Source organism: Scyliorhinus torazame, chromosome 9 (assembly GCF_047496885.1).
Source record: "Scyliorhinus torazame isolate Kashiwa2021f chromosome 9, sScyTor2.1, whole genome shotgun sequence".
NCBI classification, from domain to species: domain Eukaryota; kingdom Metazoa; phylum Chordata; class Chondrichthyes; order Carcharhiniformes; family Scyliorhinidae; genus Scyliorhinus; species Scyliorhinus torazame.
Genome location: NC_092715.1, coordinates 27,641,626 through 27,667,002, shown reverse-complemented (window position 1 = coordinate 27,667,002; position 25,377 = coordinate 27,641,626). Strand labels below are relative to the sequence as shown.

Genomic DNA, 25,377 nt, shown 5'->3' with positions numbered 1-25,377 from the left:
ATTAATAAGGGGATCAGGGGTTATGGGGAGAAAGCAGCAGAATGGGGATGAGAAACATATCAGCCATGATTGAATGGTGTAGCAGACTCGATGGGCCGAATGGCCCAATTCTGCTCCTGTGTCTTATGGCCTGATGGTCTTCAATCCTTTGGGATGCCCTGAAGTTGTGCAAGTGCTATCATATTCATATGCATGTCTTTTAAATATTACGTATATAAATTATATATATTTATTGCACCATATTTAATGTATACAAATATGTACATAGATACATTTCTATATTATACACAGGTCCTGGCACTAGGCTGCCTCCATTGAGCTTGGTGGCTGGGCCCGTTGCTAGCGCTGCCGTTGCCAAGGAGAAGAACAATCGCCAAGCGACAACCAAACTCACTGGCCCCCGGAGAGGGGCGGGAGCGGAGGCGACGGACGGGCCCGCCGGCCAATCGGACCGCGGCGCCCGATCCACCGCAGCCAATGGGAGGCGACATCCGCCAGCAGGTTGGGTTGAGAGGGCGGAGCGGCTGAAGCAAGCGAAGCAGCGACGCGACCTCGACAGTGAGTGGAGTGTGCGGTGGCCGGGGAATGCATGGACGGGGCACGGTGAGGGTTGCGCCTTCACCCGACAAATTCGCCGTCAGTCGCTTTCGGCGCTCTTTGTTGTCAACTGAATGCAAAAAGCGGCTTTATTTGGGGCTTGTTGCTGCCTCTGGTGCTGGTGAAAGATAGGCCGCGCCTAGCAGCAGGGGGAGAGCAACAGTCCAGCAGCCCTGCTCCTCCTTGTCCCTTGCTGTTTATTTATTTATATATTTATTAACGCCTATGGGCAGCTAGCTGTCGCCACTCAATCCTGCACCAATTTTGCATTGTGCACTTGAATGCAATCTATGTGTCTCAGAAATACCATTCACAGGCAAGTGATTGAAAATGGCATTTTAAAAACTGTCTACTGAAAGCTGGGGCAAGTCTCTCCTCCTCACAGGTGTCCAACCGTTAGACTCCACTTGATTTTTTTTTTCCTGCATGGAATGTAAAAAGGATGATGACACATTGGCAGAAATAGTTGCTGGGGGATTGGGTCGTTCCAGCTGAGCCAATCTGCCACTCTGCTTGCTGAAGGTGTGAGGTGGGTGAGACTTCCTGCAGATTATGTCAGTGTCGAGGTGCTGAAAGAAGAACGTGCACCAGAAAAGTGGCATTATTCCCTCGTCCCAAGATGTTTATATGCATCTGATGGTAATATATCCCTTTTAGTCTATGTAGAATAGTACTGCGCAAGCATTGGGCCCCTTGAATTAGTGCCTGTGCTTTCAAATTTGGGTTGTGTCACATTCTGTCTCTTCCCCTAGTCACGCGGTGCACTCCAAATCCTAACCGTTGGTTGTGACAAAACGTTTTTCTCATGAAATGAAATGAAAATCGCTTATTGTCACAAGTAGGCTTCAAATGAAGTTACTGTTACTGTGAAAAGCCCCTAGTCGCCACATTCCGGCGCCTGTTCGGGGAGGCTGTTACAGGAATTGAACAGTGCTGCTGGCCTGCCTTGGTCTGCTTTCAAAGCCAGCGATTTAGCCCTGTGCTAAACAGTCCCTGTTCCTGCCCCTGCCCCATGTCATCTCTGGTTCTTTTGCCAATCATCTTTAAATCAATAGTGTCTGGTTATTGATCCTTCTTCAACCCTTGGATACCGGTTCTCTTTATTTACTCAATTTAAACCCTTCATTATTTTAAACACCTACCAAATCTCGTTTTAGCGCTCTCTTCTCTAAAACGTCTCCACATTCTAACCATGTAACTTCATCCCTGGAACTGTTTTAATCTGTCTCTTCTGTATTCTCCAAAGCCTTCACATCCTTTCTAATTGTGGAGCCCAGAATTGGACACAATACTCTAGTTGGGACTCAGCTAATGTTTCATACAGGTTTAGCCTTTCCTATTGTGCCTCAAGGGCAGCACGGTAGCACAAGTGGGTAGCACTGTGGCTTCACAGTGCCAGGGTCCCAGGTTCGATTCCCTGCTGGGTCACTGTCTGTGTGGAGTCTGCATGTTCTCCACGTGTCTGCGTGGGTTTCCTCCGGGTGCTCCGGTTTCTTCCCACAGTCCAAAGACGTGCAGGTTTGGTGGATTGGCCATGATAAATTGCCCATAGTGACCAAAAAGGTTAGGAGGGGTTATTGGGTTACGGAGATAGGGTGGAAGTGAGGGTTTAAGTGGGTCGGTGCAGACCCGATGGGCCGAATGGCCTTCTGCACTGTATGTTCTATATTCAATTTCTAAAGCCCACGATCCAATGTGCATTTTTAACTGCGTTGATAAAGAGTCATCCAGACTCAAAACATTAGCTCCCAGATGCTGTCTGACCGGTTGAGATTGTCCAGTATATCTATTGTTGTTTCAGATTTCAGCGTCCGCAGTAATTTGCTTTATTAACTGTTTTGTTCAATTGAAAACGCTCCCACACGAACTTTGTTCATTGTATTAAATAAGTTCTTAAAGTTGTATTTTGTTTTTGTTAGCTGGTGTAATGCTTTTGAAGTTGGAAACTGTGAAAAGAAACTTATAAGGTGAAGAATACAGTGTGTCCCTTCTATGTATTTGAAAAATGAAATAAATCGCTTATTGTCACAAGTAGGCTTCAGATGAAGTTGCTGTGAAAAGCCCCTAGTCGCCACATTCTGGTACCTGTTTGGGGAGGCTGGTATGGGAATTGAACCGTGCTGCTGGCCTGCCTTGGTCTGCGTTAAAGGCCAGCTATTTAGCCCTGTGCTAAACCAGCCCCTGAAAATGTTTACGAGAATAATGATGAGTATTCAATCCACAAGGTCATCTGATTTCTGTCTGGCATGTTTTGAGAATTTACTACATTGTGCAACATTGAAATGAGCTGCTAACAGTTACTGCACAGAGTATTGTATTCCTAGGGTTTTGGCTAAGGGTGGTATCATGACCGGTACAGACTTGGAGGGCCGAAAGGGTTTTCCTGTGCTGGTTTGTTCTTTGAATTGAATTGATAATATGGTGTCACTATTTATGGAGGAATGTCTTGGTATTTGCAGGGGTTAGGGTCTCCACCCTCCCCGCAGAAATGTGTGACTTGCTTTAATGTATACCAAAACTTAGGTACTTAATGAACTTGTTTTATGATCACATCAGATGATGTGCAGCGGTCAAAAATATAGGAAAAGTGGCTTGCCTCTGTACTGCTGTGGATTGCTTTTCAAATATGCATGATTTTCTGACATGTAGTTGGCCCGCTTTCAAACTGCTTAATTTATTTGTCATGTTCATTCGGAGGGTCAATCTTCACTCTGGAGACTGGGCCAAAGCCCAGTTGGACCACCTAATTTCTGAATGAGACCTAATATTAGTGCTGCTTCTCTCTTGGAGTTCTCGGTTTGATCGATTGGAGACATGGCCGTAGGTAGCAGAGGGTCTCGCCTTTCGCTTGGTCAAAAATTAGAGTTACTTGTTTTTCTTTCAGCTTGCTCCTCCAGCTTGGAAATCACAGAGGATGCCTTTTCCCATCTGCCTGTTCTCTGAGCTGGAAGCTTTACATGAGTAGAAGAATTAGATTAAATGGAGTAAAAGTAGACGTACATTGAGTGGAAGAATTAGATTAAATGGAGTAAATGTAGATGTAAATCAATTAAGATATGGACAGATGTTTTGTCGTTTTCGATTTTAAAGGTTGAGTTCTGCATCGTTGGTAGTGGGGTGCATTTTCTGCCAGGACTTTCAACAGGAGAGGTTCCCCGGAGCCGTGATACGTATTCCACCCCTTCCCGTGAAGCCTGAAGACATAATTTTATTGTGCATTAGGAGAAGGGCGTAGATCAATTTCCAACTCTGCTACTCATTTAATTAATGAAACAGCCTTTTTTGTTCGGAGTGAGTTGTCAGGTTTGGGAATGATTTGCTGAAGAGAGTGTTTTGTTCACACAGCGTGAGCATGAGGATATTTTGCATCAAGCACTATGGATAAATACATTAAGGTGAACAAAATCGGGGAAGGATCATTTGGAAAAGCTATTCTCGTGAACTCGAAAGAAGATGGCAGACAATATGTTATCAAAGAAATCAATATCTCCAGGGTGAGTAAATCTTTTTGTGGACTCTCAGATTTAACCTGAAGAAAGACGTGCCAGGATAATATTTGTTCAAAGACCTTTCCTCCTCCTTTGTTCACAGATGCCTAATAAGGAAAGGGAAGAGTCGAGGAGAGAAGTTGCTGTTTTGGCAAATATGAAACATCCAAACATTGTACAGTACAAGGAATCATTTGAAGGTGAGAATAAGCTTGAGCATATCCAATTATGTGGGTCAGAGTGTGTTTGTATTTTAGGCCCATATTTCTGCACTGTAACTTCAGGTATTAGGAACTGTGTACTTCAACTTGAATTGTTGACAGCACGAGGGGTAATTCCTTGTGAGAGAGGCCCTTGCTATAACCTGGAGCTCTTGGTGCTGATCTTTATTGCTCAAAATAGGACACTGTTCTATTTCTTGCTGCTAAAATGTCTCAACCAGAATACGGTTTATGCTTGTTTGTAGACCAGATAGCTGCCTGGGCTGAACTGAAGGCATAAATCCTGCCACGGCTGCTGGAAAATTCAAATTCATTTAGTTATAGAAAACTTGGAATAACAACCAAGTCTTAATAACGTTGACCATCAAAATATTGAATTATTGATTAAAAACTCAACTTGCTTGGAAACGCTGTCAACTATGATGAGGATAGTCTTGAACTTCAAAGGACCGAAACATGTTGGTGGATTGGGCAGAGAAGTGGCAAATGAAGTTCAATGCAGAGAAATATAAGGTGATTCACCTTGGCAGGAAGAATATGGAGAGACAACAAAAGAAAGAGAGAAATTCTAAAGGAGGTGCAAGAACAGAGCAGCATCGGGGTATATGTGCATAAGTCATTGAAAATGGCAGGGTGCATTGAGAGAGCAGTTAATAAAGGATATACTAACATAGGATTTGTTAAAAGGGCCAGTGAGTACAAGGGTAAGGAGGTCATGTTGGACTTGTACAAGACACTTGTTAGGCCTCATCTGGAGTACGGAGTCCCATTCTGGGTGCCATACTTGAGGAAGGATGTGCAGGCATTGGATAGAGTACAGAGGACATCTACAATAATGATTCCCGGGATAAAGAACTGTAGCTACGAGGATAGATTGGAGCAGTTGGGGCTGTTTTCCTTGAAGAAAAAGACGACAAGTGAGAGGAGGCTTGATCGACGTACTCAAGATCCTAAGGTATAGGGACAGGATAAATGGTGAGAAACTTTCCCATTCGAGAGCATCAAAAACTACGGGCTGCACGGTAGCAGAGTGGTTAGTACTGTTGCTTCACAGCTCCAGGGTCCCAGGTTCGATTCCCGGCTTGGGTCACTGTGTGCGGAGTCTGCACGTTCTCCCTGTGTCTGCGTGGGTTTCCTCCGGGTGCTCCGGTTTCCTCCCACAAGTCCCGAAAGACGTGCTGTTAGGTAATTTGGGCATTCTGAATTCTCCCTCTTGTGTACCCGAACAGGTGCTGGAGTGTGGTGACTAGGGGCTTTTCACAGTAACTTCATTGCAGTGTTAAAGTAAGCCTACTTGTGACAATAAAGATTATTATTATTTTTATTATGCACAGATTCAAAATAATTGGCAGAAGGAGTAAAAGTGATGTGAGGACTTTTTTTCACGGTGGTTGGGAATCTGTAACAAACTTCCTGAGAGGGTGGTGGAGGCAGGTCCAGTTGAGGTATTTAAAAGGGAATTGGATTGCTATCTGAAAAGAGAGAATATGCAACGGTCGAGTGATAAGGGAGGGAGTGGGAGTAAGTAGAATGGTCTATCAGCGAGCTAGTATTAGACTTGATGGGCCGAATGGCCTGTACTGTAAAGATTCTGTGATTCATGTGGTTCGCAGGTATCCTTTCGGGGAGGATATCTGCTATCCTCACCTGGTTTGGTTTGTACGTGATGATGGATCACAGCAATGTGGTTGATTCTTAACTGCTCTCTGAAATGGTCTAGCAAGCCACTCGGTTGTCATTGCCACCTTACTGGGGGCCAGTTACGGGGGGGAGGGGCAAGAAATTCCAGTGTTGCTAGCAATGCCCTGATCCTGTGAATGACTCCATAAAAGAGAGCACCATGTGAAACAGCAGTCTGTAGTTAACATAAAATGATGACGTGACTCAGTAAATAAATGACTACCATATTTTATGGGGCACTCTCTCATTAAGCAGAATTCTTTGACACCCTGCATAAAATCGGATGCAAATACATGTGTCCAAGTTTGTTTCTTTTTACACCAGGTTTTGCAAAAAGCTTCAGCTTCTGGAGTAATTTTTAAAAACCTGATGACTTTCGTGCAGAATAAAAAGAAAAGGCCATTAGACACAATACTTACAAATTGAATTTATGGCGCATGTTGAATTTTGCTCTGTTTGTGAGGCCCATGATCTGTGAGAGAGGGCAGTATCTCTTTTGACTGGGAAAGCAGCTATAATAAAATGTTGGATTCATCCAATGACTTCAGCTGGTGCAGTTTGATTGGCTATGATGCCTAACTTTGAAAGCATCTGATTTTAGATTTGGATAGTTTTGCGTCATAATACGGTTAAGTATCTTTGTCACAAGGACTGCTGCAGTTCAAGCAGAGAAAGCCCACCATCGCATTTTCAGGGCAACTCGGTGTGGACTTTAATGTGGCCTTGCTGGCATTGTCCTCATCCTGAGAACAAATGCACAAAACAAACAAGAACTTGGCCTCTGGTTCTCAGGTGATGTCTACATAGTAACTGTTTTCGTTGGAAAGAGAAAAATAGGTGACTGAGTGCATTCAGCATCAACATTACATAACTGTATACTCATGCAGATTAAAATGAGGAATTAAGAGTATCTTCATTAAATAAGGTATATCAGTTCTTTTGCCATTACTCCTGGAATAAGTCAAAAGTAAATAGTGTCAAAAGCAAATCGTGTAAACTGGAAGTTTTAAGTATTGGCCACTTTAATATTTAAGTCTCGAAGTTTCAAATGTATTTCTTTGACAGAAAATGGCTGCCTTTACATAGTCATGGATTACTGCGAAGGTGGTGATCTTTTCAAACGGATTAATGCCCAGAAAGGGATTTTATTCACCGAGCACCAGGTAAAAATGATTTGTTTTTCATATAATATTTAGTCGTGTTCATGTTGAAATTGTGAAATATTTTTTAATCCAGCTGCACTGTTGGAGAATCTGTCCTGATCCAGTCTTTTCATCTGTTTACCTCCTCTCACGAGATATATTTAGCCTATTGCTACCAATGCATCATAAGAAGAAGTCTACACTTAAAATGATTGATTAAGGGTTTTGCAAAATTTTTAGTCGTCATCTGAGATTACACCACTGCCACTGCTTCTGGTGACAGAGATGGATCGCATTCTCATATTTTGTATTCAAAACGTCATCTCCAGATTTGCCCCACATTTGGAAGGATAAAAGATGTTTAGTTGTAATATTGGTGATTCTCACAGTTAATGAAAGTTCCATGTTTTACTTTGCTGAAATTCTAGTGACTATACTCTACACTGTAGGAATTAGGCAGCACCTTCCTAACCCACGACCGCTTGATGGACAAGAGCAGCAGGTACCTGGGAACGCCACCACCTGGAAGTTCCACTCCACGCCATTCACCATCTTGATTTGGAAACATATCGCCATTCCTTCACTGTTACTGGATCAAAATCCTGGAACTCCCTCCCTAAAGCATTGTGGGTGTACCTACCCCTCAGGGACTGCAGCAGTTCAAGAAGGCAGATCACCACCACCTTCTCGAGAGCCACTAAGGATGGGCAACAAATGCTGGCCTAACCAGTGATGCCCACATCCTGTACATGAATAAATTATTTTAAAAACTCTGATAGCCGCAGTAATTTGTTACACGACATCCAGATGATAAAGCTGCATAACTGCCTTCTCGTGAAATTAGTTTAATTTCAGTCCTGTTTCTGTATTATCGTTGTACCCAGCTGACTTTTCCTTAAGTCATTATCATTCATTTCTTTACCTTCAAATGTGGGAGAAACCGATCTGGATTTATGATTTCTTTTGACACTTTTGAGTATTCTCAAATGAAAGCAGATGGAATATATAGCAGGTGAGGGTGAAAACATACAGAAGCCAGGAAAAGATAAATAGCTCATGGACTGAGTTACATGGGAGAACCAATTGAGAAGAAATATTGCTTACACAGTATTGTAAGCCACGCACCACCCTGACTTGGAAATATATCACCATTCCTTCATTGTCACTGGGTCTAAATCCTGGGACTCCCACCCTAGCAGCACTGTGGGTGTACCTACATCGCATGCACTGCAGGGGTTCGACAAGACAGCTCCCCACCAACCTCTCGAGGGCAATTATGGATGGCCTATTAATACTGGTCCAGCCAGTAAAACCCACCTCGGGTACAAATAAATGTATTAAAAAAAATATTTTGGCACAATGAGCAAACCTAGTAGACAAACTACTTTCCAATAGAATAGATATGACTCCAATGCACTGAGCATTGGTCTGACGATGAACTAACCATTATTGAAGCATGATTATTGATGGTCAATGTTGATTGGGTAATTCAATATTGGAGGTGCGGGTATCACAAATGAAGCACGTACTGTCCTCATCAAATGCAAATACACTTCCAGCAGGGAACTCTTGATTATGATAAGGAACAGGAATCTGACTAGTTATCCCTCCACAGCCCCAGGATACTGAGGCCAATTATAGTGCTTCAGTTGGCTATGATTCTGGCATTGTGTTTCCTTCCTTGAACGATCAGCATTTGGCATGCATCATCACTATTATTCTGTTATCCAGCCCACTGGAGCTATCCATGACTTATATTAATTTGAATTTGTTTTAGTTTTTAATGGGATATGGTATTGCCCATGCCGAACAGCCCTTGAGAAAGTGGTGGTAGGTTGCCTCTCCTGAATTGCTGCAGTCCATGTGGTGCAGGTACACCCACATTTTCTAACTTGCCTCCCAGAGCTTTCTAAGTTTTCCATATGCCTATCTGTGAAGCACTTGTGTCTAAAGCACAGTTGTTGCCTTTATTACTACCTCCACACCATACAGACTAGCAGCCAAATTTGAGTCCTTCTGGTTTTATGGTTCAGTTGTGCATTCGATAAACTGAGCTACAAAAGGAACTTACGTGGTACTGATTCTGAACCTAAAAGACATTGGCCATGGGTGGCACAGTGGTGCAGTGGTTAGCACTGCTGCCTCACGGCACCGCGGACCCAGGTTTGATCCCGGCCCCGGGTCACTGCCCATGTAGAGTTTGCACATTCTCCCCGTGTCTTCGTGGGTCTCACCCCCACAACACACACATGTGCAGGGTAGATGGGTTGGCCATGCTAATTTGCCCCTTAATTGGAAAAACATAATTGGGTACTCCCAAGTATTTGCTCCTGGGTCAGCGTGCTGACGTCAGGAGGTGGTCTGCTTTGCTGGGCTCCAGGCCTGTGCACTGCGGAGGGCACAAATGCGCGGGCCCACCGGCATTCTGGTTGCCGATCGCGGCCGGCACTTTTAAAAACAAACCATGGCCATTGGGCACTTCTGCCCATGATTGTGAACGCTGCGACTGATGGCCCCGACACCTGCCTGCAACCCAACTGCAGGTTTCAACCCTGAGCTGGAAAATGACTGGGCTAAAAGAATGGGAAGAAGCAAGGCAGATTGAATATAATTTTAATACATGTGAAGCTTTTCACTTTGGGAAAAACAAATGCAGGGCGCGATCTTCTGCTGGAAAAACAGCTCGCTGCAGCGTAACGTGGCTGATGGAAGCTGGGTGACCCCGTTCCCGAGATCCACAAAGTTTGCAACGCCTAGTGAGATTCAAAGTAATCTTGCGAGACATTGCAAGGAGAATCCTGCCCACAATGGGCGAGATCACTTTGGCAAATCTGCATATAAGAGAGAGCCTTGCTCTAATGTGCAGATTTCCAACGTACCTGAAGCTTTGGGATTCAATCCCTTCACCTCGGGCAAGCGGCGTTTGGTATTGGTCCCCACAAACGGGGACCTCACGGAACGCCATTCGTGGGCATCGGAGGCCCTCGGCTGCATGCCCTTTGGGCAGGATGGTGCCCTGGCACAGCTGGTCCCAGCTTGGCACTCTGGCACTGCCAGCCTGCCACTGTCAGTGCCATCTGGGTGGCAGGTTGGCACTGCCAAGGTGCCAAGCTGGCATTTTGTGCACTTGCGTGATTGGGCCGTGGTTGCCCACTGTGGGTGTTGGGATGGGTGCAGGGAACCTTTCCATGTTGCATTTGGGTTGGGGGGAGGTCGGGAATTTTTTTTTTTTTTTGTGGTCCTTGGAGATCAGGACGCCATTTAAGAATGGCGACCCTATCTCTCGTTACAACAGGCACTTCTGGCGAGCGGAGCTCCCCATTGCAAAAAACGGGGCTATGTGCGACCTCGATAGCACGTTCCCTGTTTAGGCCCATTATTCAACACTAATAGCGTTGAATAGCCACGTTTCTCTGCACTGCGTGTGCTGGGAAGCACGCGGCTAAATGTGCTCACTGTGGAACTTTATCCCTTTTGGGAACATCACGCCCGCAGAGTATTTCTTAAATGGGGAGTGATTAGGAAGTGTTGGTATCCAAAGGAACGGTTCTTGTTCAAGTTGGCCATTATTGCAAGGGGATTTGAGTCCAGGAATAAAGAAGTCTTGCTGCAGTTGTGTAGAGCCTTGTAAAATGACACCTGGAGTATTATATACAGCTTTGGTCTGCTTCCCTAAAGAAGAATACATTTACCATAGAGGGAGCGAAACACCTAGAGGGAGCTTTGACAAAGAGTCATCCAGACTCAACATTAGCCTCTCTCGCGCTCTCTCTCGAGATGCAGGGGCAGCACGGTAGCATTGTGGATAGCACAAATGCTTCACAGCTCCAGGGTCCCAGGTTCGATTCCGGCTTGGGTCACTGTCTGTGTGGAGTCTGCACATCCTCCCCGTGTGTTCGTGGGTTTCCTCCGGGTGCTCCGGTTTCCTCCCACAGTCCAAAGATGTGCAGGTTAGGTGGATTGGCCATGATAAATTGCCCTTAGTGTCCAACATTGCCCTTCGTGTTGGGTGGGGTTACTGGGTTATGGGGTTAGGGTGGAGGTGTGGACCTTGGGTAGGGTGCTCTTTCCAAGAGCCGGTGCAGACCCGATGGGCCGAATGGCCTCCTTCTGCACTGTAAATTCTATGATTCTATTCTCTCTCTCTCTCTCTGTCTCTGTCTCTCTCTCTCTCTGTCTCTCTCTCTCTGTCTCTCTCTCTCTGTCTCTGTCTCTGTCTCTCTCTCATATCCCTGGGATTGTGGGATTGCCCTCCGAGGAATGATTGAGGAAACTGCGTCTGCATTCTCTAGAGTTTAGAAGAATCAGAAGTGATCTCATTGGAGTGTATAAAATTCTTACAGGGTAGATGCAGGAAGAATGATTTCCCCGGGTGGAAGTTGCTGAGCTAGGGGACCTCAGAATAAGGAGCAAGCCACTTGGGACTGAGAGAGGAATTTCTTCAGCCAAAGGGTGGTGAATCTTTGGAATCCTCGACTTCAAAAGGCAGTGGAAGCTTAGTGAGTATGTTCAAAGCAGAGATCAATGGATTCCTAGATACCAATGATTTCAAGAGATTTGTGGGAAGATGGCGTTGAGGTCGGACATCAGCATGATCTAGTTAATTTACAGAGCAGGCTTGAGAGGCAGCACAGCACAAGTGAATAGCACTGTGGCTTCACAGCGCCAGGGTCCCAGGTCTGATTCCCCGCTGGGTCACTGTCTGTGCGGAGTCTGCACGTTCTCCCCGTGTCTGCGTGGATTTCCTCCGGGTGCTCCGGTTTCCTCCCACAATCCAAAGACGTGCAGGTTAGGTGGATTGGCCGTGATAAATTGCCCTTAGTGACCAAAAAGGTTAGGAGGGGTTATTGGGTTATGGGGATAGGGTGGAAGTGAGCGTTTAAGGGGGTCGGTGCAGACTCGATGGGCTGAATGGCCTCTTCTGTATGTTCTATGAGTGGAAATATGTGTGCTGCCTCCTTGATGTTTTCTGTAGTCTCATCCTCAAATTATGGGGATCTATTAATGCACAAACTGATCAATTGTTTCAAAAAAAATGTGGACTGTCCAATACAATGGATGGAGAAGATGATTTATTGTGGAAGGATGATTCTGAAAGTGCCAAATCTGATCCAGAAAGGTCCTTGCGATGATGCCATAGCCAAAGTGACTGAATGAATTCACTGAACGTTGCAATGATTGAATGTTGCACCAAGGATGATCACGTTGATATTTTACATTTGAATGTGGTTAAAGATATCCTTGTAAAATTAGTTCATTCAATAATCATGTTGCTGGTTTCATTTTAATTGCTGCCATTTTTTCTCACACTTCAAAATGGTGATGGCCTAACACCAGTGTTTCAGATTTTATACTTGGGCAAAATTTTGAAAACATTTTTCAGGCTTCAAAGATCAATTTTTGATATGTTATAATTTATGATAACCCTTGAGATATTAATCGGGTAAATCTGCATTGCGCTCCCTCTCAGCCCAATGTATACTTGCTCTCTAAGGTGTGGTTCCTCGAACTATTCACTGTAATGGGCAGGGCGAAGTATAATTAACACATGACCTCTACCCCTTGTATTCTAATCCTTTTAAATATAATGACCAACATTTAATTCGCCTTTTTGATTATTTACTATACCTGTTCATGACATTATAATGAGCTATACACCTGGACTCTTTGGATTTCCACTTGTTTCTAGCTTTTTACCATTTAGAAAGTACCCTTCTTATGCCCATGGTGGATGACCTCACATTTTCCTTAATTGACTGTATTTTTCACCATTCTGCGCATTCATTTAGACCATAAGAACATAAGAACTAGGAGCAGGAGTAGGCCATCTGGCCCCTCGAGCCTGCTCCACCATTCAATGAGATCATGGCTGATCTTTTGTGGACTCAGCTCCATTTTCCGGCCCGAACACCATAACCCTTAATCCCTTTATTCTTCAAAAAAACTATCTATCTTTATCTTGAAAACATTTAATGAAGGAGCCTCAACAGCTTCACTGGGCAGGGAGTTCCATAGATTCACAACCCTTTGGGTGAAGAAGTTCCTCCTAAACTCAGTCCTAAATCTACTTCCCCTTATTTTGAGGTTATGCCCCCTAGTTCTGCTTTCACCCGCTAGTGGAAACAACCTGCCCGCATCTATCCCATCTATTCCCGTCATCATTTTATGTTTCTATAAGATTCCCCCCCCTTATCCTTCTAAATTCCAACGAGTACAGTCCCAGCCTACTGAACCTCTCCTCGTAATCCAATTCCTTCAGCTCTGGGATTAACCTAGTGAATCTCCTCAGCATACCCTCCAGTGCCAATATGTCATTTCTCAAGTAAGGAGACCAAAACTGAACACAATACTCCAGGTGTGGCCTCACTAACACCTTATACAATTGCAGCAGAACCTCCCTAGTCTTAAACTCCATCCCTCTAGCAATGAAGGACAAAATTCCATTCGCCTTGTTAACCACCTGTTGCACCTGTAAACCAACTTTTAGCGACTCATGCACTGGCACACCCAGGTCTCTCTGCACAGCAGCATGTTTTAATATTTTATCATTTAAATAATAATCCCTTTTGCTGTTATTCCTACCAAAATGGATAACCTCACATTTGTCAACATTGTATTCCATCTGCCAGACCCTAGCCCATTCACTTAGCCTATCCAAATCCCTCTGCAGACTTCCGGTATCCTCTGCAGTTTTTGCTTTACCACTCATCTTGGTGACGTCTGCAAGCTTGGACACATTGCCCTTGGTCCCCAACTCCAAATCATCTATGTAAATTGTGAACAATTGTGGGCCCAACACTGATCCCTGAGGGACACCACTAGCTACTGATTGCCAACCAGAGAAACACCCATTAATCCCCACTCTTTGCTTTCTATTAATTAACCAATCCTCATCCATGCTACTACTTTCCCCTTAATGCCATGCATTTTTATCTTTATTTAGCCTATCAGTAACTTTTTTTTGTCCCCTGTATTATCAGAGTGTGGTGGGGGGGGTTGAGAAAAGTTTTGGAAAAGGTGCCGATATAAATCTGAGCGACCCTCCAGTGTAATTTAGTCAAATTTAAACACTTCCTTTTTGACAGGGGATCTTGGTGAATTGTATATTCTTTCTGCACTTTTTGTGCTTGGAATAAACTGTGTTAAAAGACTCTCGCTATTGCTATTTTACAAGATTTGGTTAGAAAGTTAGGAGTAGGAGTAAATCCGACAATAAACATTGTCACTCGAAGTAACTTCTGCAACAATGTATAAATGAACAATTGGTCCGTTTATTGTTGTAATCTCTTGAATGCAAATGTGTGATCTTGCTGTTTTGCATAGATTTTACTTGTGTAGCAATATTGCTTTATAATCCTTTGATAGATCCTGGATTGGTTTGTGCAAATCTGCTTAGCCCTGAAACATGTCCACGATAGAAAGATTCTCCACAGGGATATAAAATCACAGGTAAGATCATGTTTCAATTGCATCAGGCAGTATTTTCAGCAATGTGATAGATGGCTCTGAATAGAATGTGTATTTTTATTAGTGCACTGGTACACGTGCATTGTACAACTTCAAGCTGCCTGTCATATCTATAATCCAATGAGCATTCAGAAGAGGTGTGTTTGAACTCCAGTAGTTCTGGCCTCTACTAGTTTCTTCATTTGATTGATTTCTGTCTTGACTTTGGGATTTAGTATTCCCCTCTCTGCTTTCTTTTTAAATGTGAGTCTCCTTGCTAATTCGTCGCTCGAGCATTAAAACAAATCGGTGTAAGGATGCAGATGATGCACTGGAAGGCGAGGGGAAAGAACTCCAAGCATTTCGCAGCCAAGAAATAACTCTCAGCATCATTACTGATCGTGGATAAAAGAAAGATTTGTGTCTATAAGCAGTTTTCGAGGGTGGCACGGTGGCAGGCACTGCTATCTCAACGAGCCAAGGACCCGAGTTCGATTCTGACTTTGGCCGACTGGCTGTGTGGAGTTTGCACATTCTCCTTGTGGCTGTAGGAGTTTCCTCTGGGTGATGCGGTTTCCTCCCAGAGTCCAAAGATGTGCAGGTGAGGTGGAGTGGCCGTGATAAATTGCCCCTTATTGGGATAGGGTTGGGGAGTCGCCCAGGTAGGGTTCTCTTTCAGAGGGTCGGTGCAGATTTAATAGGCTGAATGGTCTCCTGCACTGTCGTGATTCTATGCTATCAGGTCATTTCAAAGTGCTTTATAGCCAATAAAGCACCTTTGTATAAAGCAATGGCAGGAAGGTTGAGGGTGTGATGGGATGGCACAGCATTAGTATAAAGGTTATTGGCTAAAGTAGTCTATAATATGTTTTTTCTTCCCCATCTTCAGAAGGATAGCGCACTCTAACTCACAAAGGTCATTTATGCGAGTAGTTTGGCAACATTAATTCCAAAACCTTTTCATAAAATGTTCACAAATAATATTTCTTCAAGTCTCTGAAATGGGTGTTGTCTCCAACAAAAGTTTATATGGAGTATATGGTCTTGATATATTTTGGACATTTTTCTCTTGTCCTAGCTGCTGTGGAGGTGATGACTGCGTAATGTTCAGCACCATTCACGAATCCTCACACTCGAGCAGTTCATGCCTAAATACTGCGAGACCTGGACAATACCAGGGCTTGGGCTGACCAGTGGAAAGTTACATTTGTGCCAGGCAATGATCATCTCCAGCAGGAGAGAAGCTAATCATTGCTCCTTGATATTCAGTGCCATTATCGACACGCTGTGGGTTACCATTGACCTGAAACTGAACTGGACGAGCCACATAAATACCATGGCTGCAAGAGCAGGTTAGAGGTTCGGCATCCTGTGGCAAGTAACTAACCTCCGGATTCCCCAAAGCATGTCTACAAACTACAAGGCACAAGTCAGCAGTATGATGGAATACTGTCCACCTGCTTCGATGAGTGCAGCTCCAACAACACATGGTCAAGAAGCTCCACACCACCCAGGCCAAAGCAGCTCGCTTGATTGACACCTCTTCCACAAACATTCACTCCCTCCACGAGCAATGCACAGTGTCAACCGTCTGTATCATCTACAAGATGCACTGCAGGAACTAACCAAGGTTCCTTCGGCAGCACCTTGCAAACCCATGACTCCTGCCATCTAGAAGGACAAGGGGAGTAGATACCTGGGAACACCATCACCTGGAAGTTCCCCTCCAAGTCACTTAGCATCTTGACTTGGGGATATATCGCCATTCTTTCACTTGTTGCTGGGTCAAAATCTTGGAGCTCCTTCCCTAACAGCATTGTGGGTGTACCTACACTTCAACTGCAGTGGTTGAAGAAAGCTCAACACCACCTTCTCAAGGGCAACTAGGGATCGGCAATAAATGCTGCCCCAGCCAGCGATGCCCACATTCCATAAATTAATTAAAAAAAAAAAATAGCCACCTGTTGTAGAATGCACCCGATTTTTGGTTCCATTGAACTTACTGGAATGAAAATTCGGCTGGTTCTTCGGGCAGATATTCATTGGCATGTGACTACTCAGTCAAAAATGCCACCTGGCATTTTTAGAATCCATTATTAAAGTAAGAGAGTGCATATTCAAACCGGATTGGAGATGTAGGAAGTACATGACACTTCAAGCTCACGTGGAAGTTCAATGACCATTAAACTTCGCTGATCTTGAATGAAAATAATTTCATGCACTTTCCTGCCCCCAAAGTTGGAAAAATATTAACTCAAGCATGTTTTCTGTAATAATTGCGCCTCTCTCTTTTTTTCCTTTTCTAATCCAGAATATCTTTCTAACCAAAGACGGAACAGTTCAGCTGGGAGATTTTGGAATAGCTAGAGTACTTAACAGGTAGCGTTTAAACTGCTTGAACAGTAATCTAATTTGCATTGTCTCTTTTTTGATCTTTAGTTTTTTCTCTAATGTGTGCCAAATTGTCTTTCCCTTTGTGCAAAATGTGTGAGGACAGTCATTTTCTGCTTTAAGTTATTTGAAATATGTTAATATTTATTTGGGCTTTTAAAATTAATTTACTTTCACCAAGTGCCTCAGTACATGTTTCAGAATCCTTCAAAAATATTTTACTTAACTAATAATTAAAGTGGAGTAACTATTGCTGTGTAGCCTAATATGGAACCTCCTAATATGGAACCTATTTGCTATGTGGGCAAATGTGGAAGCTTTTTTGTGCATCACAAGATCTGAAAAGATAAAATGCATGAATAGTGTACCTGTTCCAGTTACTGCGATTTTTGGTTGAAGGAGGAATGTTAGTAAGAGAGCTCCTTTTTTTAAATTCAAGGAATGGGAACGTGGCTGGCTGGGCCAGAATTTATTGCCCATCTCTGCCCTTGAGAGAAGGTGGTGGTGAGCTGCCTTCTTGAATTGCAGTTCATGTGGTGTAGGTACACCCACTGTGCTGTTAGGGAGGAAGTTCCAGGATTTAGACCTAGCGATGGTGAAGGAACGGTGGTCAATTTCCAAGTCAGGATGGTGCATGGCTTGGAGGGGAACTTCCAGGTGGCGATGTTCCCCTGTATATGCTGCACTTGTCATTCTAGATTGTAGTGATCATGTGTTTGGAAAGTACTTTCTAAGGAACCTTGGTGAGTTCCCACAGTTCATCTTGTAAGTGGTATGTACTGCTGGATTGGTGTAGAGTCCAACTGAATCTTTAGACAAAGAAAGAGTTCACTGGCATGTCTTAACAAATATAGTATTGCAGTCAGCTTTGTGAGTCAGCACAGGTGAGTTGTGTTTTTGTTGCAAATTGAATACCAAGTTGGGACAGTTCATTGTCAAAATAGATTTAGATTGCATCTTTACATGTGTGATTTTGAGCCATAAGTGCAGGACAATATGGCTCATCCGATTTTCCAAACCTGCCCTTCTCAAGAATTTCGACCACTGCTATTGTTTTTGACCCGATGGGTAGATATTCCAAAGTTTTATTACCCCTGGAAAGGTATCTGTTCCAAATTGACCACTCGGGATTAAATTTGTATCTCATCTTACTTCCTGACCCCCAAGCAATGCTTGGGCTTCATCTTCATGCAATTTAATTTTGATGGCAGAAGCATTTGAAGGAATGCTTTGTCTGGTAGAAGAGGCTTTGCAAGGCAAGGTGAGATATTATGCTGCAAAGTCCACTTTTTTGAAAAAAATGTTGAGTGAAAATAAATATGTGGTGACTGCCACAATATTGTTTGGTTAGTTAAAGCCTGATGCATCAATTAAGATCTTTATGGATTGTGTTAAGAAACACCAAGGGCAAAAAACGTGTAGGGGTGGTATACAGGCCACCAAACTGTAGTGGTAATGCTGGGAACAACATTAGACAGGAAATCAGATGCATGTGATGAGGTAACATCTGTGATTATGGGGGACTTTAATCTGCATGTAGATTGGGTGAGTCAAATTAGCCACAGTACAATAAAGGAGGAGTTTTTGGAGTGTGTCCAGGATGATTTTCTGGACCAATACATTTGAGGAACCAATAAGGGAGCAGGCCACCTTGGACTGGATGTTGTGCAATGAGATGTTGACAATCTAGTTGTGAGAGAACCCTTGGGGGTGAATGACTATAATATGATAGAATTCTTGATCGAGGTGGATAGTGAGGTAGTTGAGTCTGAGACCAGGGTCCTGATCCTCAATAAAGGTAACTCTGATGGTATGAGGCATGAGTTGGCTGTGATGGACTGGGAAACATTACTGAAAGGAAGGACAGTGGTCAGGCAATGGCGAGCATTCAAGGAACAAATAGGTGAACTCCAAAAGTTGTTTATTCCTATTTGGCACAAGAGTAGAAAAGGAACTGTGGCTAAACCATGGCTGACAAGGAAAATTAGAGCGAGTATTAGATTCAAAGAAGAGGCATACAAATTAGCAAGAAAAAAATAATAGACCTGAGGATTGGGAACAGTTTAAAATTCAGCAAAGGCGGACCAAGGGATTGGTTAAGAAGGGGCAAATAAAGCAAGCGGGGAACATAACTGAAGTTTCGATAGGTATGTGAAGAGAAAAAAGGTTGACGAAAACAAATGTAGGCCCGTTACAGTCAGAAATGGGGGACAAAAATGGCTGAGGAACTAAATTCGTACTTTGCTTCTGTCTTCAGCATGATTTGGACAGGCTCAGTGAGTTAAGTAGATACTGCTCAGGCATGGCAGATGCAGTATAATTTTGATAAATGTGATTCCTGGGATGGCGGGACTGTCGTATGAGGAGAGGCTAAATCGGTTAGGACCATATTCATTGGAGTTTCGAAGAGTGAGGGGGGATCTTGTTGAAACTTATTAAATTCTATTAGGATTAAACTGTGTAGAGTCAGAAAGAATATTCCCAATGGTGGCCGAGTCTAGAACTAGGGGTCATAGTTTGAGGATAAAGGGTAAACCTGAAATGAAATGAAAATCGCTTATTGTCACAAGTAGGCTTCAAATGAAGTTACTGTGAAAAAGCCCCTAGTCGCCGCATTCCGGCGCCTGTTCGGGGAGGCTGGTGCGGGAAAACCTTTTCGGACCTTTTCTGACTGAGGAGATTTCTTCACCCAGAGAGTGGTGAATCTGTGGAATTCACTTCCACAAAGTAGTTGAGGCCAAAATGTTGTGTAATTTCAAGAAGGAATTAGGTATAGCTCTTGGGGCTAAAAGAAACAAGGGATATGCGGGGGGAAGGCCGGATCAGGGTATTGAATTTGATGGTCAGCCATGATAATGAATGGTGGAGCAGGCTTGAAGGGCCAAATGGCCTCGTGCTTCTATTTTCTATGTAAGAACATTTTGTGATATAACTGCAGTGTGAAATCATTCGTGTTAATACTTCGTATGAAAATGTTTTGTCAGCCATCGTAATTTTTTTCTTTATTCTTTCATGGATGTGAATGTTGTTGGCAAGGCCAGCATTTGTTTCACACCCTCCTCTCTCTTTCTGCCGGCCCAAAGGGTGTTGATGCTGGGGGATTCAGTGATGCTAATGGCGTTGAATGTCAGGGGGAAATAATTAGATTCTTCCTTGTTGGAGATGGCCATTGCTTGATACTTGTGTCACGTGAATGCCGCTTATCAGCCCAAGCCTGGAATTGTCCAGGTCTTGCTGCATGTGGACAGAAACGGCTTTAGTATCTGAGGAGGATCTTTGGAATGCACTGCCTGGGAGGGTGGTAGAGCGAGGTTGCCTTACATCCTTTCAGAAGTACCTGGATGAGCACTTGCACATCATAACATTCAAGGCTATGGGTCAAATGCTGGTAAATAGGATTAGGTAAGTGCATCAGGTGTTTTTCACGAGTTGCTGCAGCCGAAGGGCCTCTTCTGCACTGAGTGATGATTGGTACCGAATACTGTTCAATCAGAAGCGACAATCCCCAGGTCCAACCTTATTTAAAAAGCAACTGTAAATGTTTGGGCCAAGGGCTCTGACTTGTGTTGGCACTTCTGCAGTGATGTCCCTGGGGCTGAGATGACTTGCCTTCCAGTAACCACAACTATCTCCCTTTTGCGCTCTGTGTGACTACAACTCGAGAGGTTTCCCCCAATTTCATGTTCATTCAAATTTTGCCTTAACGTCATGGGCAGTCACTCTCCATTTCATTTCATTTTTCATTCTTCATTCTCGCTCACCTCTTTGACTTTTTTTTGTCAATTTTTGGGCAATGAGGCCAGGAGCTGACTGGCTGTGGCCGAAGCCAAACTGAACATCAGAGAGCAGGTTATTGCTGTGCAAGTGCCGCTTGATGACCCATCCATCGACTTGGATTGGATTGGATTTGTTTATTGTCACGTATACCGCGGTACAGTGAAAAGTATTTTTCTGCGAGCAGCTCAACAGATCATTAAGTACATGAAAAGAAAAGGGAATAAAAGAAAATACATAATAGGGCAACACAACATACACAATGTAACTACATAAGCACCGGCATCTGGTGACGCATACAGGGGTGTAATGTTAATGAGGTCAGTCCATAAGAGGGTCATTTAGGAGTCTGGTGACAGTGGGGAAGAAGCTGTTTTTGAGTCTGTTCGTGCGTGTTCTCAGACTTCTGTATCTCCTGCCCGATGGAAGAAGTTGGAAGATGATGATGATGATCGTGAATAGACTGATGGACAGGGTTTGAGGAATATTGTGTGTGCCTGTACATGGTTCCCATACCAGCCTCCCCGAACAGGCGCCGGAATGTGGCAACTAGGGGCTTTTCACAGTAACTTCATTTGAAGCCTACTTGTGACAATAAGCGATTTTCATTTCATTTCATGTGCATATGACAAAAGGATAGAGGTGTTAGCTTTGTGCATTTGTAATGGGGTATTATGGTGGTTTTGAGGTGGTTGGATCAAAAATTGCATTTTTGGATAATTTGAGAGTTTGTTTGAAAATCAGAGGGAAGTCTGAGGTGACCAGAAACATTTTACATCTTGCAGGAGTTCCACAAGTGTACATTACATTTTATTGACTCAAAAGCAGAGACAAAATACAAACGTGAAAGGTTTTATATTTGGAAGGATTGGTATTTCAAAGAGGGTGAGAGCAAAGGATCCCGAGACGAAACTGGGTAAATGGTATTTCAGAAATCTTGTGGAGAGCTTGTGTTGGCTGTGTGGCAAAAAGCAGTCTTGTTCTGACGCCTTGGATTTCCACAAGCAAGAGTGGAAGGGAGTTCGAGTGGTCATGTGGTGTGCATTTATTAAAGCTACAGCAGTTTGTCTTGATAATATTACTGTATTTTTATAGTTGAGCATCGATACGGAAGTGTTACCTGGAAGGTGTATACCTGACCAAGTAGAAAGTCTTTTGGGGGAATGTTTTGTAAAACTAATTTGAACTGTATAACTGTAATCTTGTGTGCTTTTCTATTTTTTAATAAATTTAGAGTACCCGATTATTTTTCTTTTTCCAATTAAGGGGCAATTTAGCGTGGCCAATCCACTGAACCAGCACATCTTTAGGTTGTGGGGGTGAAACTCGCGCAGACATGGGTAGAATGTGCACACTCCACACGGACAGTGACCAGGGCCGGGATTCGAACCTGGGTCCTCAGCGCCGCAGTCCCACTGCTAACCACTGTGCCACATGCTGCCCTGTGTGCTTTTCTTCTTGTTAATAAACCTTTTACTTAATTTTTAAATCACAAAAGTATTACCGGGCTACCTGCCACAAAAGTATTACTGGGCTACCTGCTGCTGAGATCAGTTCTTCTCGTTTTCAGAATAGCTTGATGGCTGACACAGACACGATGTGCCAAAGGGCCTTTTTCTGTACTGTAAAGCTCTATGACAGAAATAGTATGGCCTGTAAGTCAATTTTCTCTCTGCGGTTTGGTTTGCTCAGCAGTTAATATACTGTGTTCATAACACAGGACGTACCTGGGCAATTTTCTACATTGTCAGGGAGGTGCCAAAGTTAGGGCTTTACTGGAACAGTTTGGTTAGTAGGGTCTGGCTGGAGCACAAGTCTTCAGTTCTATTGCTGGAATGTTGTCAGGGTCCATATCTTTCTGCTGTATCCAGGGCCTTCAACCATTTCTTGCTGTCATGTGGATTGAATCTTATTGGCTGAAGACTGGTATGTCCAATAGTCATGATCTCGAGTAGGCCACAATGCTGAAGGTGGTCAAAACTTCTTCAGCCTGATCATTTGCCCTAATGTGCTGGGCTTCCCCATCATTGAGCATGGGGGCATTTGTGGAGCCCCCTCCTCCTGTTTGTTGTTTAATTGTCCACCACCATTTGTGAATGGATGTGGTTGGACTGTAGAGCTTTGATTTGCTCCATTGGGTGTGGGATCTCTTGCTACTTCAGCTATTCTGTCCTGCACATATTCCTGTGTTGTAACTTCAAGCTGGCTCCTTGTTTTAGGTATATCTGGTACTTACACCTCGCATACACCTCGAAGGTGACTGAACAGGTAGACGAGGGTAGAGCAGTTGATGTGGTGTATATGGATTTCAGTAAAGCGTTTGATAAGGTTCCGCACGGTAGGCTATTGCAGAAAATACGGAGGCTGGGGATTGAGGGTGATTTAGAGATGTGGATCAGAAATTGGCTAGCTGAAAGAAGACCGAGGGTGGTGGTTGATGGGAAATGTTCAGAATGGAGTTCAGTTACAAGTGGAGTACCACAAGGATCTGTTCTGTGGCCGTTGCTGTTTGTCATTTTTATAAATGACCTAGAGGAGGGCGCAGAAGGGTGGGTGAGTAAATTTGCAGATGACACTAAAGTCGGTGGTGTTGTCGACAGTGCGGAAGGATGTTGCAGGTTACAGAGGGACATAGATAAGCTGCTGGGCTGAGAGGTGGCAAATGGAGTTTCATGTAGAGAAGTGTGAGGTGATTCACTTTGGAAGGAATAACAGGAATGCGGAATATTTGGCTAATGGTAAAATTCTTGGAAGTGTGGATGAGCAGAGGGATTTCGGTGTCCATGTACATAGATCCCTGAAAGTTGCCACCCAGGTTGATAGGGTTGTGAAGAAGGCCTATGGTGTGTTGGCCTTTATTGGTAGAGGGATTGAGTTCCGGAGTCATGAGGTCATGTTGCAGCTGTACAAAACTCTGGTACGGCCGCATTTGGAGTATTGCGTACAGTTCTGGTCACCTCATTATAGGAAGGACGTGGAAGCTTTGGAGCGGGTGCAGAGGAGATTTACCAGGATGTTGCCTGGTATGGAGGGAAAATCTTATGAGGAAAGGCTGATGGACTTGAGGTTGTTTTTGTTAGAGAGAAGAAGGTTAAGAGGAGACTTAATAGAGGCATACAAAATGATCAGGGGGTTAGATAGGGTGGACTGTGAGAGCCTTCTCCCGCGGATGGAAATGGCTAGCACGAGGGGACATAGCCTTAAACTGAGGGGTAATAGATATAGGACAGAGGTCAGAGGTAGGTTCTTTACACAAAGAGTAGTGAGGCCGTGGAATGCCCTACCTGCTACAGTAGTGAACTCGCCAACATTGAGGGCATTTAAAAGTTTATTGGATAAACATATGGATGATAATGGCATAGCGTAGGTTAGATGGCTTTTGATTTTTGGCTTCCCATGTCGGTGCAACATCATGGGCCGAAGGGCCTGTACTGCGCTGTATCGTTCTATGTTCTATGCTTTTCTGCATTCCTCATCGAACCGAGTTGATCCCTTGGCTTATTGGTCATGGTAGAGTAAGGGATGTGTGTGACCATGAGGTTAAAAATTGTTGTTCAGTACAGTTCTGTGTACAATAAAGAAAGGACTTTGTCTCGACACCTGAGGGATACGGTCTATCATTTTACGTGTCACAACTATCGTGTTGAATGGGATACATTCAGAACAGATTGAGCAGCTTAAAACTGCATCTGTGAGGTTTTGTGGGCCATCATTTGCAGCAGAATTGAATTCGATAACAAATCTGAAACCACATAACGTGGTATGATATGTTCATTTTTAAATGAGTCACTGCTTTTAAAATAACATGCAAACATATTATCTAGTGACGGTGTTAATTTCTTTTCTTACTAGTACTGTAGAGCTGGCGCGGACCTGCATAGGTACACCATACTACCTGTCTCCAGAAATATGTGAAAATAAGCCGTACAACAACAAAAGGTACACCTGAATATTTAACCACCTTAATCATTTATTAGGCAACAGGATAATCTAACGAAAAGGCATCCTTTCTCTGTACCTGTGTATTACTGGAGATGGATTATTATTGACTTGTTTTGTGATTCATTTCTTTAGTGATATTTGGGCTCTAGGCTGTGTCCTATACGAGATGTGCACCCTCAAACATGCAGTAAGTAGTTTTCTTTTTTTAATCAATGCTCGGTGAAACATATGTTTCTATTTGGCGTGTTCTACTCCACTGTAAAATGTCCCAACTACGTTTAGTTTTGAGATGGTAGCTTTTTCCTTTGCTGACTCTTCACAATACTTAATATTTTGAAGGCCCTGTGACTATAGAACATAGAACATAGAAAATACAGCACAGAACAGGCCCTTCGGCCCACGATGTTGTGCCGAACCTTTGTCCTAGATTAATCATAGATTATCATTGAATTTACAGTGCAGAAGGAGGCCATTCGGCCCTTTGAGTCTGCACCGGCTCTTGGAAAGAGCACCCTACCCAAACTCAACACCTCCACCCAACACCAAGCGCAATTAGGACATTAAGGGCAATTTATCATTGGCCAATTCACCTAACCCGCACATCTATGGACTGTGGGAGGAAACCGGAGCACCCGGAGGAAACCCACGCAGACACGGGGAGGACGTGCAGACTCCGCACAGACAATGACCCAAGCC

The 25,377-nt window shown here is 43.7% G+C and overlaps 1 protein-coding gene across 4 annotated transcripts in view; it reads left to right on the top strand.

Annotated features, from left to right (window-relative positions):
- Positions 1-508: 508 nt before the first annotated feature.
- Positions 509-25,377, top strand: part of LOC140429131 (serine/threonine-protein kinase Nek1-like) — a 186,034-nt gene continuing 161,165 nt past the window's right edge. For all 4 annotated transcript variants that reach the window (XM_072515738.1, XM_072515740.1, XM_072515739.1 and 1 more), the window contains exons 1-8: positions 509-603; positions 3,943-4,091; positions 4,189-4,285; positions 7,052-7,149; positions 14,494-14,577; positions 16,886-16,953; positions 24,592-24,678; positions 24,814-24,868. In XM_072515738.1, the coding sequence (XP_072371839.1) occupies positions 3,975-4,091; positions 4,189-4,285; positions 7,052-7,149; positions 14,494-14,577; positions 16,886-16,953; positions 24,592-24,678; positions 24,814-24,868 (606 nt within the window). In that variant the 5' untranslated portion in view covers positions 509-603; positions 3,943-3,974. The remainder of the gene's footprint in view (positions 604-3,942; positions 4,092-4,188; positions 4,286-7,051; positions 7,150-14,493; positions 14,578-16,885; positions 16,954-24,591; positions 24,679-24,813; positions 24,869-25,377) is intronic.